General features: G+C 41.1%; 1 protein-coding gene across 1 annotated transcript in view; it reads right to left on the minus strand.

Moving 5' to 3' along the window:
* Positions 1 to 617: 617 nt before the first annotated feature.
* EIF3H (eukaryotic translation initiation factor 3 subunit H) overlaps positions 618 to 13,783 on the minus strand; it is a 521,148-nt gene continuing 507,982 nt past the window's right edge. The window contains exon 8 of the mRNA XM_053715305.1: positions 618 to 807. Within this exon, the coding sequence (XP_053571280.1) occupies positions 710 to 807 (98 nt within the window). The 3' untranslated portion in view covers positions 618 to 709. The remainder of the gene's footprint in view (positions 808 to 13,783) is intronic.

The following is a 13,783-nucleotide window of genomic DNA, read 5'->3' on the forward strand; positions in this document are numbered from 1 at the left end:
ATCGGGCTTCAAAATGCTGAGAAACACATATCAACATAGAAATCTTAGCACAAACTTACTTCACCACTTCCATAGGAGGCAAAGTTTGTAAAACTGAATTGTGGGTGTGGTGAGGGGTGTATTTATAGGCATTTTGAGGTTTGGGAAACTTTGCCCCTCCTGGTAGGATTGTATATCCCATACGTCACTAGCTCATGGACTCTTGCCAATTACATGAAAGAAATGGTGGTGCCTGTTGCTTTATGGACAGTAAAACTTTGAATTTATCAATATTTAAACAACTGATAATTTAAAAAAATGCTTTGAATACAAAATTCTGTCTAGCACTTATTTAGGGTGTAATGTCCCTTTTAACACATTCCAATGTTTTGGACATGCATTGGTTTTCATTTAAACAGAAGATTGCAGACTACATTAAATTTACTAAAAATCAAAACTGATCATGGTTCTTCCTGACAGATACCAAAGATATACCTTTTTTTTTTCAAGTCTGGGAAACAACTTGCAGAGGAGTAAAAGCCAAAGAGAATAGAATGCACATTCTTTTCAATATACAACACCACTGGGTACAATTTAATAGCAGTAAAATAGAAATAAAACAAAAAAAACCTCACAAGTTAAAGTTAAAATGTAGTTTTATTTTTCAACATAACTATAGACTGATAAGACTCTTTATTTTCCTGAAAGTCTTCGTTTTATAACAATAGATTTAGTTGGCTTGTTCTTGTAATGCTTCAGCCATGAAAAGCTTGCCCAGGTTTTGAGAGGTGAACTCTTTGATGTTCTGGATATAAGTGTTAATTTGACCTATATAAAAAAAAAACACAACTATTATTTATAAATAAAATACAATACTTTTAAAAAAGGTATTTTGATATTTTATATGTATTTCTGCTCTGTACTATATGTGAAAAACTTCTAATCTATATTATTCAGGGGAGGGAGGTCTTTTACTTTCATTATTTTAGTTCAGATTAAATAAGCCATACACAAAATGTAACACATAACTATAATTTACATATTTATTAATGCTGTGTAGTGAAAGTGGTACCTAAATAAAAGCAGTATGGCTGCAGCTATACTAAAAGACCAGTACAATAATAAATCACTCATACTAATGTCATCGTCTCCATACGCTGCGCAAACACCAATATTTTACCTACAATATAATACATATATTCTTTTTGCTGGGGGAAAAAAAAATTTTCTGACTCTTGGTTGCTATTAAAAAGATATATATATATATATATATATAGATATATATATATAGATATATATATATATAGATATATATATATAGAGAGAGAGAGAGAGAGAGAGAGAGAGATATATATTTAAACTATGCTTGCTGATGTACAACTATGGGATTTTTTTTAACCCCTTCATGCCAGGCACAAGAGTTTAGCATTGTAACAAAGATCCGATGTAAACACAATAATAAAAAAAATGAAATCACGCGATTAATGTGATCACGTGATTTCTTTTGGTGTTAAAGCCCAGCCTAGTTAGGATGGCATGGAACGGCGTAAAGTAAGAAAATTTTTTTTGTTATTATTTTAGTAAATTAAAAAAACTTTTGTTTGATCACATTTGCAGCTGCAGATTGTTCATAAACAATCATTTTGCTACAGAACAATACTACCAAGAATGATCATGAATGTATAGTAAAAACATTTGCATTTTTGATGGAAATTAAACTGTTCTAATTTATCAAAGTATGATCAATTCTCTGGTACACAGTTTTAAAAAACATTGTAAATGCGCTGATAAGAAAAGACTTGGCAGCTGAAATCTGTTAAATTTTGTGTGACCAAATGTAAATAGAGTTAAAAAATAAAAAGCCTTGATGAGCAATCCGTATCCTAGCCCAGTAGCCATCCAGCTAGAAAATGAATCCAGGACCTTACAGAATATCATGTGTAACCAATTGCATTTGCGTATCTGCAATGCTGTTCTCATTCAGCCAGAAGAAGTAAAGCTAGAGGGAAAATATGTGCCTAATAAATAGCATATTTTCCTCATGGAATTCTTCCATGCACTCAAATAAAATAAAGAGCAATAATCAGTATTTATTGACTTAAATCTTGTAGAGTAAAAATACTAACCCTGAAGGAGTTAATGCATTAAAAATAATTGTTTATATTATGGGGGTTCAGGATACTAAGGAGCATTTACTTTTTTTTTTTTTGAGGCATGCAGGGGAACTAGGGGTTTAAGAAATAATTATACAGAGGATTTCCTCTTAAAGAAAAAGTATAGAAAACAAAATTTATGTTAACCTGATAAATTTCTTTCTTTTTGGGCATGAAGAGTCCATGAAACATTGCAAATAGTAGTGGGATATTCTCTCCTGGCCAGCAGGAGGAGGCAAAGAGCACCCCAGCAGAGCTGTTAAGTATTACTTCCCTGACCCATAACCCCCAGTCATTTGGCCAAAGGTAAACAGAAAAAGATAAGGGTATAGAGGTGCCTGAGGACTAGACAAAAAGACTGCTGTCTTAATTTGGATAAGGGTGGGTCGTGGATTCTCCATGCCCAGAAATAAATACATTTATCAGGTAAGCATAAATTTTGTTTTCTTTCCTATGGCATGGGGAGTCCACGAAACATTCTAATTACTAGAGGAGGCCAATACCCAAGTTAAAGGACACAGAACGAATAGGGAGGGAAAGCAAGACAGGCAGACCTAAACTGAATGCACCACCGATTGAACCATTCTCCCAAAAGAAGCCTCAGCGGAGGTAAAAGTTTCAAATTTGTAGAATTTGGAAAAAGTATGAATAGAGGACCAAGTGGCTGCCCCACATTTTTGAAAGCCCAGGAAGATGAAAAAGCTCTAGTGGAATGAGCTGTAATTCTTCTCAACCAGAAAACAATAAACAGGGCAGAACTCTGCTGAAAATCTTTAGCTGCTTGAAGGTAAAATTTAAGAGCACGCACAACATCCAAGTTATGCAAAAGACGTTCCATCTGGGAAGAAGGATTAGGACAAAAAGAAGGAACAACAATTTCCTGATTAATATTGCGATCCAACACTACCTTAGGGAGAAACCCCAGCTTACTACGGAGGACTGCCTTATCAGCATGAAAAATAAGGTAAGGGGAATCACACGGCAGAGTCGAAAGTTCGGAAACTCTACAAGCAGAAGAAATAGCAAGAAGATACTAACAGAATGCATCAGCTCAAACGGAACCTGCTGCAAAACAATAAGAACAAGGTTAGGACTCCAAGGAGGAGCAACAGATTTAAACACAGGCCGGATTCTGACCAAGGCCTGAACAAAACACTGAACATCTGGAAGGACTGCCAGACATTTATGCAGAAGAATAAACTGAGCAGAAATCTGACCCTTCAAAGTACTTACTGACAAACCCATCTCCAGGACCTCCTGAAAAAAAGTCAAAATTCGAGGAACCCTTACTTTGTTCCAAGAAAAATGTCTTTTTAATCACACCAATGAAGGTATTTACCCCATACCCTATGGTAAATTATGCGAGTAACCGGTTTACGAGCCTGAAGCATAGCATCTATGACTTTCTCAGAGAAGCCACGTCTAGCCAAACTTAGATGTTCAATCTCCAAGCAGTCAGCTTCAGAGAGACCAGTTTTGGATGAAAAATGGGACCCTGAAGTAGAAGGTCCTTCCGGATAGGTAACCTCTACGGCGAAAGAGATGACATTGTCACCAGATCCGCGAACCTGATCCTGCGTTTTTACTAGACCCTATCAGATCCAACTCCGGAACCCCACCTGAGAGTTATCATTGTGACAACCTCAGGGTGGAGAGCCCATTCTCCGGGATGAAAAGTCTGCCTGCTTAGAAAATCCCAGTTGTCCACCCCTGGTATGTGGATGGCAGAGAGATGGCAATCGTGAGACTCCGCCCACTGGAGAATGCAAGACACCTCCTTCATTGCCAAGGAACTTAAGAGTTCCTCCCTGGTGATTGATGTAGGCCCGAGGTGATGTTGTCCGTCTGAAATCTGATAAATCAGACCAAAGCTAGTTGAGGCCAAGTTATTAAAACATAGAAAATTGCTCTCAACTACAAGATGCTTAATGAAAGAGACAACTCCTCTGGAGTCCATATCTTTAAGAAACCCCAAACTGCTCCCCAGCCTAACAGGCTGGCGTCCGTGGTCACAATCACCCAGGAAGGCCTCAGGACGCATGTGCCCCGAGACATATGATCCTGCAAAACCCACCATGAGAGTGAGACTCTTGTTGGGGGAATTCAAACTGATCTTCTGCAAAAGATTTGAGTGGTCCCTGTTCTATTGACTTAGCATGCATAGCTGCAGAGGTCTCAGATGGATCCAAGCAAAAGGAATGATGTCCATGGAGGCAACTATCAGTCCAATCACTTCCATGCATTGAGCCACAGATGGACCAATAGCAGACTGGAGAGACAGGCAGGAAACATGAAGCTTGGATTTTCTGACATCCGTCAGAAAGATCTTTATGGACAGGGAAATCTACGATTGTTCCCAAGAAACAAACCCTTGTATCTAAAACAAGGGAGCTCTTTCCCAGATTTACTTTCCACCTGTGGGAACGTAGAATAAACATCTCGGTATGAGATCTTGCTAGATGAAAAGATGGCGCTTGAACTAGAATGTCGTCTAGATAAGGCGCCACAGCAATACCCTGGGACGTCACCACTGCCAGAAGAGCCCCCAAAAACTTTGTAAAAATTCTGGAAACTGCAGCAAGGCCAAAAGGAAGGTCAACAAACTGGAAATGTCTGTCCAGGAAGGCAAACCTTAGATACTGGTAATGATCCCTGTTAATAGGAACATGAAGATATGCGTCCTTCAGATCTATGGTAGTCATGAACTGACCCTTTTGGACCAAAGGAAGAATAAAACGGATGGTCTCCATCGTGAACAGAACCCTGAGGAAGACACCTTAAGTCCAGAATGGGACGAAAAGTGCCCTCCTTCTCGGGAACTACAAATAGATTTGGATAGAATCCTAGACCCTGTTCCTCTAGAGTCTAGAGGAACTGGAACAATCACTCTCAGATATGATAGGTCCTTTACACAGTTTAAGAAAGCCTCTCTCTTTATCTGATTCGCAGATAACCTTGACAGGTGGAACCTGCCCCTGGGAGGACAAGATTTGAATCCTATTCTGTAACAGTGGGATACTATATCTATGGCCCAAGGATCTGGAACATTGCGTATCCAACCCTGCTGAAAAAAAGAAAGCCTGCCCCCACTTGATCTACTACAGGATCGGGGGCAGCCCCTTCATGTTGATTTAGAATCAACAGAAAGCTTCTTGGATTGCTTCCCCCTATTCCAAGGCTGACTGGACTTCCAAGAAGACTTGGATTGATCCAACTTGGAAGAGGAAGACCTCTGTCCCTTAAAGTTAAGAAAGGAACGAAAATTTGATTTCTAGCGACCCTTAGGTCTATTCTTTTTAACCTGAGGTAGGAAAAAACCCTTCCACCTGTAATGTCAGAAATAATTCCTGCCAGCCCTGGTCCAAACAAGGTTTTACCCTTATAAGGCAGAGATTAAAGCTTGGACTTGGATGTAACATCTGCAGACCAAGATTTTAACCAGAGAGCTTTGTGAGCTAAAACAGTAAAACCAGAAATCTTAGCACCCAACCTAAGAACTTGTATGTTGGCATCACAAATAAATGTATTGGCTAGCTTGAAGACCTTGATTTTGTCTTGGATCTCCTCTACAGTAGTCTCTTCTAGGATAAGATTATATAAATCATCATACCAATAAGATGCTGCCCCCACAACTGTAGCAATACTAGCAACAGGTTGCCACTGTAATCCCTGATGAATGTACATCATCTTCAAAAAAGCTTTAAGCTTCTTATCCGAATCCTTGAAAGAACAACTATCTTCAATAGGAATAGTAGTTCTCTTAGCCAGAGTAGAGATAGCTCCTTCTACCTTGGGCATTGTGCGCCACGAGTCAAAAATAGAGTCAGCAACAGGAAACATCTTTTAAAAACAGGGGACGGGGAAAAAGAATCCCTGGTTTATCCCATTCCTGAGTTATAATATCTGCCATACAGTCTGGAACTGGAAATACTTCCACAGATGAGGGTACATCATATATCCTATTAAACTTACTAGACCTCTTTAAATTCTCTGCAACAGATTCGGATTCTTCCAAAGTAGCAAGAACCTCCTTCAAAAGAACGCTGTGTTATAACTTAAATATGAAATTAATCTCCTCTTAATCTGCAGAATTTGTCACTACAGTATCAGAATCTGACAATTCCCCCTCAGAAGCCACTGAAGAATTATCTTCATCAGATAACTGAGAAAAACTAACGCGGCTTTAGTGGAGTCAGCCTTACTAACAAATTATGTTTAGATTTCCTCTTTTGTTTACCAGAGACCTTTGGAAAAGCTGGTAAAGCTGCAGAAAAAGCAGAAGTAATCTGTGCAGCAAAATCCCCAGGTAAAAAAAAAAAAAAACCCAGATGGTTGAGAGAAACCGCAAGGCACTGCATGTGAAGCTTGAGGGAAAAGCTGATGCCTAGCTAGGATAACACTATCCTGTGAGACAGGAGGCTCAGGGAGAGACATCTTATCTTTAAACTTAAAAGTTTTATTTAAACATGAAAAGCAACAGGAGGAATTATTTTTTGCATCCAAACATAATGAGCATTTTTCAATCAACTTCAGTATTAGTGTCCATAATTGGGTATCAGTTCACAATTAACAAAAAAAATGTAAATGCCAAATTAATATGAAGCAATAAAACAAATAAGCACTTAAAACCCTCAACTCTGCTGAGGTCTTACCCCTCCAGAAGTTGCTATCCCACTAGTACAAAAAACCGGACACACCCGGTAGCAAAAAAAAACAAAACACATTGTTACCAGAACAGCCCAAATCCACTTGCCACTGTAGATAGAAGAAAATGCATCCTCCACAATCGCCACGTCAAACTCCGTACTGAACAGAGAAGACGAAAACCGGAAGTGCCAAGGAGCAGTCACGTGAAAACCCTCTTTTTTTTTTTTTTAAATTGCGCCAAACAAAAACGGCACGGAAACCAACAGCTGCACAGCAAAAATGATTGGGCCAATAAGCTGAGCTGAAAAATGATTGCAACAAGTAAGAAGTAAAACATCTTATATACACCTGAAACATATTACACTATGGGCGCCTTCTTTTTTGTGTATTTATAAGTAGTAAAACAAAAACCTGTCAAACACTTCATACACTCTCCCATCTCTGAGCCCCTAATACAAAAAGTTTCCTCTTTTCACAAGAAAGCAGTGCCCCTAAAATAGATTTAAATACTTTTCACAAGGATTTAAACCCTATAGTGCCGGTACCCTCAAACCTAGAAGGGAAAGCACTTACCTGTGGATCCTGCTATGTCTGGCAGTTTTCTGAGGTGTGGCAGCTTCACCATATCTACCAGGGACCTATAGAAAAGAAAGAACAGAGTAACCAACTCTGGCTTTCTATCATAGGGGTAGCAATACTGATAGAAGTTTAAGCAAAGACTACCTCGCCGTCTTCTAACTGCTAATAGCCACCATTACTCTTACTAAAGAGATTGACATGGACACAGTATAGCCCCAATCCTTGCTTGCAGGGAAAAGTACCCATTAAAAGGATTAAAATCTTCAAACACCATCTTCGCCATCCTCCCATGATCAAGTCAAAGAGAATGACTGGGGGTTATGGGCAAGGGAAGTGATACTTAACAGCTCTGCTGGGTTGCTCTTTGCCTCCTCCTGCTGGCTGGCCAGGAGAGAATATCCCACTTTTAATTAGAATGTTTTGTGGACTCTCCATGCCATAGGAAAGAAATACAGATCAAAACATAAAACCGACTACATTATGCAGTGTCCTGTCCTGTTTATTATTCAATCTGCATGCAATGAAAATACCATCATATGGAAATGTGTTAGTGGATTATTATACTAATTAGACAATATTTTTATCCAGACTTACGTGGATAGATAGGCTTAAAATAACCATTAAATGTTCTAATTTTGACTTTATAGCCCATTTAAAGGGATAGTAAAATCAAACTCATGATTCAGATAGAGCATATGAATTAAAGGGACAGTCTAGTATTAATTAAAGTTTCATTATTCAGATAGGACTTAATTTTAATCAACTTTCCAATTTACTTTTATCATCAAATTTGTTTTTTTCTCTTGGTATTCTTAGTTTAAACTAAACATAGGTAGGCTCATATGCTAATTTCTAAGCCTTTGAGGGCTGCCTCTTACCACATGCTTTTTAAATCTCTTTTCAACACAAAGAGACAGAAAGTACACATGGGCCATTTAGATAACACTGTGTTCAGGCACAGGGAGCTATTTAAGATCTAGCACAAAACAATGCTAAATGCAAGACAATAGATAATAAACAGTCACAGTCATGTGATCAGGGGGCTGGAAGAAGGTTCCTAGATACAAGGTAATCACAGAGGTAAAAACAGAATTTATGTTAACCTGATAAATTACTTTCTCCAACGGTGTGTCCGGTCCACGGCGTCATCCTTACTTGTGGGATATTCTCTTCCCCAACAGGAAATGGCAAAGAGCCCAGCAAAGCTGGTCACATGATCCCTCCTAGGCTCCGCCTACCCCAGTCATTCGACCGACGTTAAGGAGGAATATTTGCATAGGAGAAACCATATGGTACCGTGGTGACTGTAGTTAAAGAAAATAAAATATCAGACCTGATTAAAAAAACCAGGGCGGGCCGTGGACCGGACACACCGTTGGAGAAAGTAATTTATCAGGTAAACATAAATTCTGTTTTCTCCAACATAGGTGTGTCCGGTCCACGGCGTCATCCTTACTTGTGGGAACCAATACCAAAGCTTTAGGACACGGGTGAAGGGAGGGAGCAAATCAGGTCACCTAAATGGAAGGCACCACGGCTTGCAAAACCTTTCTCCCAAAAATAGCCTCAGAAGAAGCAAAAGTATCAAACTTGTAAAATTTGGTAAAAGTGTGCAGTGAAGACCAAGTCGCTGCCCTACATATCTGATCAACAGAAGCCTCGTTCTTGAAGGCCCATGTGGAAGCCACAGCCCTAGTGGAATGAGCTGTGATTCTTTCGGGAGGCTGCCGTCCGGCAGTCTCGTAAGCCAATCTGATGATGCTTTTAATCCAAAAAGAGAGAGAGGTAGAAGTTGCTTTTTGACCTCTCCTTTTACCTGAATAAACAACAAACAAGGAAGATGTTTGTCTAAAATCCTTTGTAGCATCTAAATAGAATTTTAGAGCGCGAACAACATCCAAATTGTGCAACAAACGTTCCTTCTTTGAAACTGGTTTCGGACACAGAGAAGGTACGATAATCTCCTGGTTAATGTTTTTGTTAGAAACAACTTTTGGAAGAAAACCAGGTTTAGTACGTAAAACCACCTTATCTGCATGGAACACCAGATAAGGAGGAGAACACTGCAGAGCAGATAATTCTGAGACTCTTCTGGCAGAAGAAATCGCAACTAAAAACAAAACTTTCCAAGATAATAACTTAATATCAACGGAATGTAAGGGTTCAAACGGAACCCCCTGAAGAACTGAAAGAACTAAATTGAGACTCCAAGGAGGAGTCAAAGGTTTGTAAACAGGCTTGATTCTAACCAGAGCCTGCACAAAGGCTTGAACATCTGGCACAGCTGCCAGCTTTTTGTGAAGTAATACCGACAAGGCAGAAATCTGTCCCTTCAGGGAACTTGCAGATAATCCTTTTTCCAATCCTTCTTGAAGGAAGGATAGAATCCTAGGAATCTTAACCTTGTCCCAAGGGAATCCTTTAGATTCACACCAACAGATATATTTTTTCCAAATTTTGTGGTAAATCTTTCTAGTCACAGGCTTTCTGGCCTGAACAAGAGTATCGATAACAGAATCTGAGAATCCTCGCTTCGATAAAATCAAGCGTTCAATCTCCAAGCAGTCAGCTGGAGTGAAACCAGATTCGGATGTTCGAACGGACCCTGAACAAGAAGGTCTCGTCTCAAAGGTAGCTTCCAAGGTGGAGCCGATGACATATTCACCAGATCTGCATACCAAGTCCTGCGTGGCCACGCAGGAGCTATCAAGATCACCGACGCCCTCTCCTGCTTGATCCTGGCTATCAGCCTGGGGATGAGAGGAAATGGCGGGAACACATAAGCTAGTTTGAAGGTCCAAGGTGCCACTAGTGCATCCACTAGAGCCGCCTTGGGATCCCTGGATCTGGCCCCGTAGCAAGGAACTTTGAAGTTCTGACGAGAGGCCATCAGATCCATGTCTGGAATGCCCCACAGGTGAGTGACTTGGGCAAAGATTTCCGGATGGAGTTCCCACTCCCCCGGATGCAATGTCTGCCGACTCAGAAAATCCGCTTCCCAATTTTCCACTCCTGGGATGTGGATAGCAGACAGGTGGCAGGAGTGAGACTCCGCCCAAAGAATTATTTTGGTTACTTCTTCCATCGCTAGGGAACTCCTTGTTCCCCCCTGATGGTTGATGTACGCAACAGTCGTCATGTTGTCTGATTGAAACCGTATGAACCTGGTCCTCGCAAGCTGGGGCCAGGCCTGGAGAGCATTGAATATCGCTCTCAGTTCCAGAATATTTATCGGTAGAAGAGATTCTTCCCGAGACCAAAGACCCTGAGCTTTCAGGGATCCCCAGACCGCGCCCCAGCCTATCAGACTAGCGTCGGTCGTGACAATGACCCACTCTGGTCTGTGGAACATCATCCCTTGAGACAGATTGTCCAGGGACAGCCACCAACGGAGTGAGTCTCTGGTCTTCTGATTTACTTGTATCTTCGGAGACAAGTCTGTATAGTCCCCATTCCACTGACTGAGCATGCACAGTTGTAATGGTCTTAGATGAATGCGCGCAAAAGGAACTATGTCCATCGCCGCCACCATCAACCCGATCACTTCCATGCACTGAGCTATGGAAGGAAGAGGAACGGAATGAAGTATCCGACAAGAGTCCAGAAGCTTTGTTTTTCTGGCCTCTGTTAGAAAGATCCTCATTTCTAAGGAGTCTATAATTGTTCCCAAGAAGGGAACCCTTGTTGACGGGGATAGAGAACTCTTTTCCACGTTCACTTTCCAGCCGTGAGATCTGAGAAAGGCCAGGACAATGTCCGTGTGAGCCTTTGCTTGAGGAAGGGACGACGCTTGAATCAGAATGTCGTCCAGGTAAGGTACTACTGCAATGCCCCTTGGTCTTAGCACCGCTAGAAGGGACCCTAGTACCTTTGTGAAAATCCTTGGAGCAGTGGCTAATCCGAAAGGAAGCGCCACGAACTGGTAATGTTTGTCCAGGAATGCAAACCTTAGGAACCGATGATGTTCCTTGTGGATAGGAATATGTAGATACGCATCCTTTAAATCCACCGTGGTCATGAATTGACCTTCCTGGATGGAAGGAAGGATAGTTCGGATGGTTTCCATCTTGAACGATGGGACCTTGAGAAATTTGTTTAAGATCTTGAGATCTAGGATTGGTCTGAACGTTCCCTCTTTTTTGGGAACTATGAACAGATTGGAGTAGAACCCCATCCCCTGTTCTCTTAATGGAACAGGATGAATCACTCCCATTTTTAACAGGTCTTCTACACAATGTAAGAACGCCTGTCTTTTTATGTGGTCTGAAGACAACTGCGACCTGTGGAACCTCCCCCTTGGGGGAAGTCCCTTGAATTCCAGAAGATAACCCTGGGAGACTATTTCTAGCGCCCAAGGATCCAGAACATCTCTTGCCCAAGCCTGAGCGAAGAGAGAGAGTCTGCCCCCCACCAGATCCGGTCCCGGATCGGGGGCCAATATTTCATGCTGTCTTGGTAGCAGTGGCAGGTTTCTTGGCCTGCTTTCCCTTGTTCCAGCCTTGCATTGGTCTCCAAGCTGGCTTGGCCTGAGAAGTATTACCCTCTTGCTTAGAGGACGTAGCACCTTGGGCTGGTCCGTTTTTACGAAAGGGACGAAAATTAGGTCTATTTTTTGCCTTGAAAGGCCGATCCTGAGGAAGGGCGTGGCCCTTACCCCCAGTGATATCAGAGATAATCTCTTTCAAGTCAGGACCAAACAACGTTTTCCCCTTGAAAGGAATGTTTAGTAGCTTGTTCTTGGAAGACGCATCAGCCGACCAAGATTTCAACCAAAGCGCTCTGCGCGCCACAATAGCAAACCCAGAGTTCTTAGCCGCTAACTTAGCCAATTGCAAAGAGGCGTCTAGAGTGAAAGAATTAGCCAATTTGAGAGCATTGATTCTGTCCATAATCTCCTCATAAGGAGGAGAGTCACTATCGAGCACCTTTAGCAGTTCATCAAACCAGAAATATGCGGCAGTAGTGACAGGGACAATGCATGAAATGGGTTGTAGAAGGTAACCCTGCTGAACAAACATCTTTTTAAGCAAACCTTCTAATTTTTTATCCATAGGATCTTTGAAAGCACAACTATCCTCTATGGGAATAGTGGTGCGTTTGTTTAAAGTAGAAACCGCTCCCTCGACCTTGGGGACTGACTGCCATAAGTCCTTTCTGGGGTCGACCATAGGAAACAATTTTTTAAATATGGGGGGAGGGACGAAAGGAATACCGGGCCTTTCCCATTCTTTATTAACAATGTCCGCCACCCGCTTGGGTATAGGAAAAGCTTCTGGGAGCCCCGGCACCTCTAGGAACTTGTCCATTTTACATAGTTTCTCTGGGATGACTAAATTTTCACAATCATCCAGAGTGGATAATACCTCCTTAAGCAAAATGCGGAGATGTTCCAATTTAAATTTAAATGTAATCACATCAGATTCAGCCTGCTGAGAAATGTTCCCTAAATCAGTAATTTCTCCCTCAGACAAAACCTCCCTGGCCCCCTCAGATTGGGTTAGGGGCCCTTCAGAGATATTAATATCAGCGTCGTCATGCTCTTCCGTAACTAAAACAGAGCAGCCACGCTTACGCTGACAAGGGTTCATTTTGGCTAAAATGTTTTTGACAGAATTATCCATTACAGCCGTTAATTGTTGCATAGTAAGGAGTATTGGCGCGCTAGATGTACTAGGGGCCTCCTGAGTGGGCAAGACTCGTGTAGACGAAGGAGGGAATGATGCAGTACCATGCTTACTCCCCTCACTTGAGGAATCATCTTGGGCATCATTGTCATTATCACATAAATCACATTTATTTAAATGAATAGGAATTCTGGCTTCCCCACATTCAGAACACAGTCTATCTGGTAGTTCAGACATGTTAAACAGGCATAAACTTGAACAGAAAGTACAAAAAACGTTTTAAAATAAAACCGTTACTGTCACTTTAAATTTTAAACTGAACACACTTTATTACTGCAATTGCGAAAAAACATGAAGGAATTGTTCAAAATTCACCAAATTTTCACCACAGCGTCTTAAAGCTTTGAAAATATTGCACACCAATTTTGGAAGCTTTAACCCTTAAAATAACGGAACCGGAGCCGTTTTAAGCTTTAAACCCCTTTACAGTCCCTGGTATCTGCTTTGCTGAGACCCAACCAAACCCAAAGGGGAATACGATACCAAATGACGCCTTCAGAAGTCTTTTATAAGTATCAGAGCTCCTCTCACATGCGACTGCATGCCATGCCTCTCAAAAACAAGTGCGCAACACCGGCGCGAAAATGAGACTCTGCCTATGCTTTGGGAAAGCCCCTAAAGAATAAGGTGTCTAAAACAGTGCCTGCCGATATTATTATATCAAAATACCCATAAAAAATGATTCCTCAAGGCTAAATATGTGTTAATAATCAATCGATTTAGCCCAGAAAAAGTCTACAG

This window comes from Bombina bombina, chromosome 5, assembly GCF_027579735.1.
Source record: "Bombina bombina isolate aBomBom1 chromosome 5, aBomBom1.pri, whole genome shotgun sequence".
Classification (NCBI taxonomy): Eukaryota; Metazoa; Chordata; class Amphibia; order Anura; family Bombinatoridae; genus Bombina; species Bombina bombina.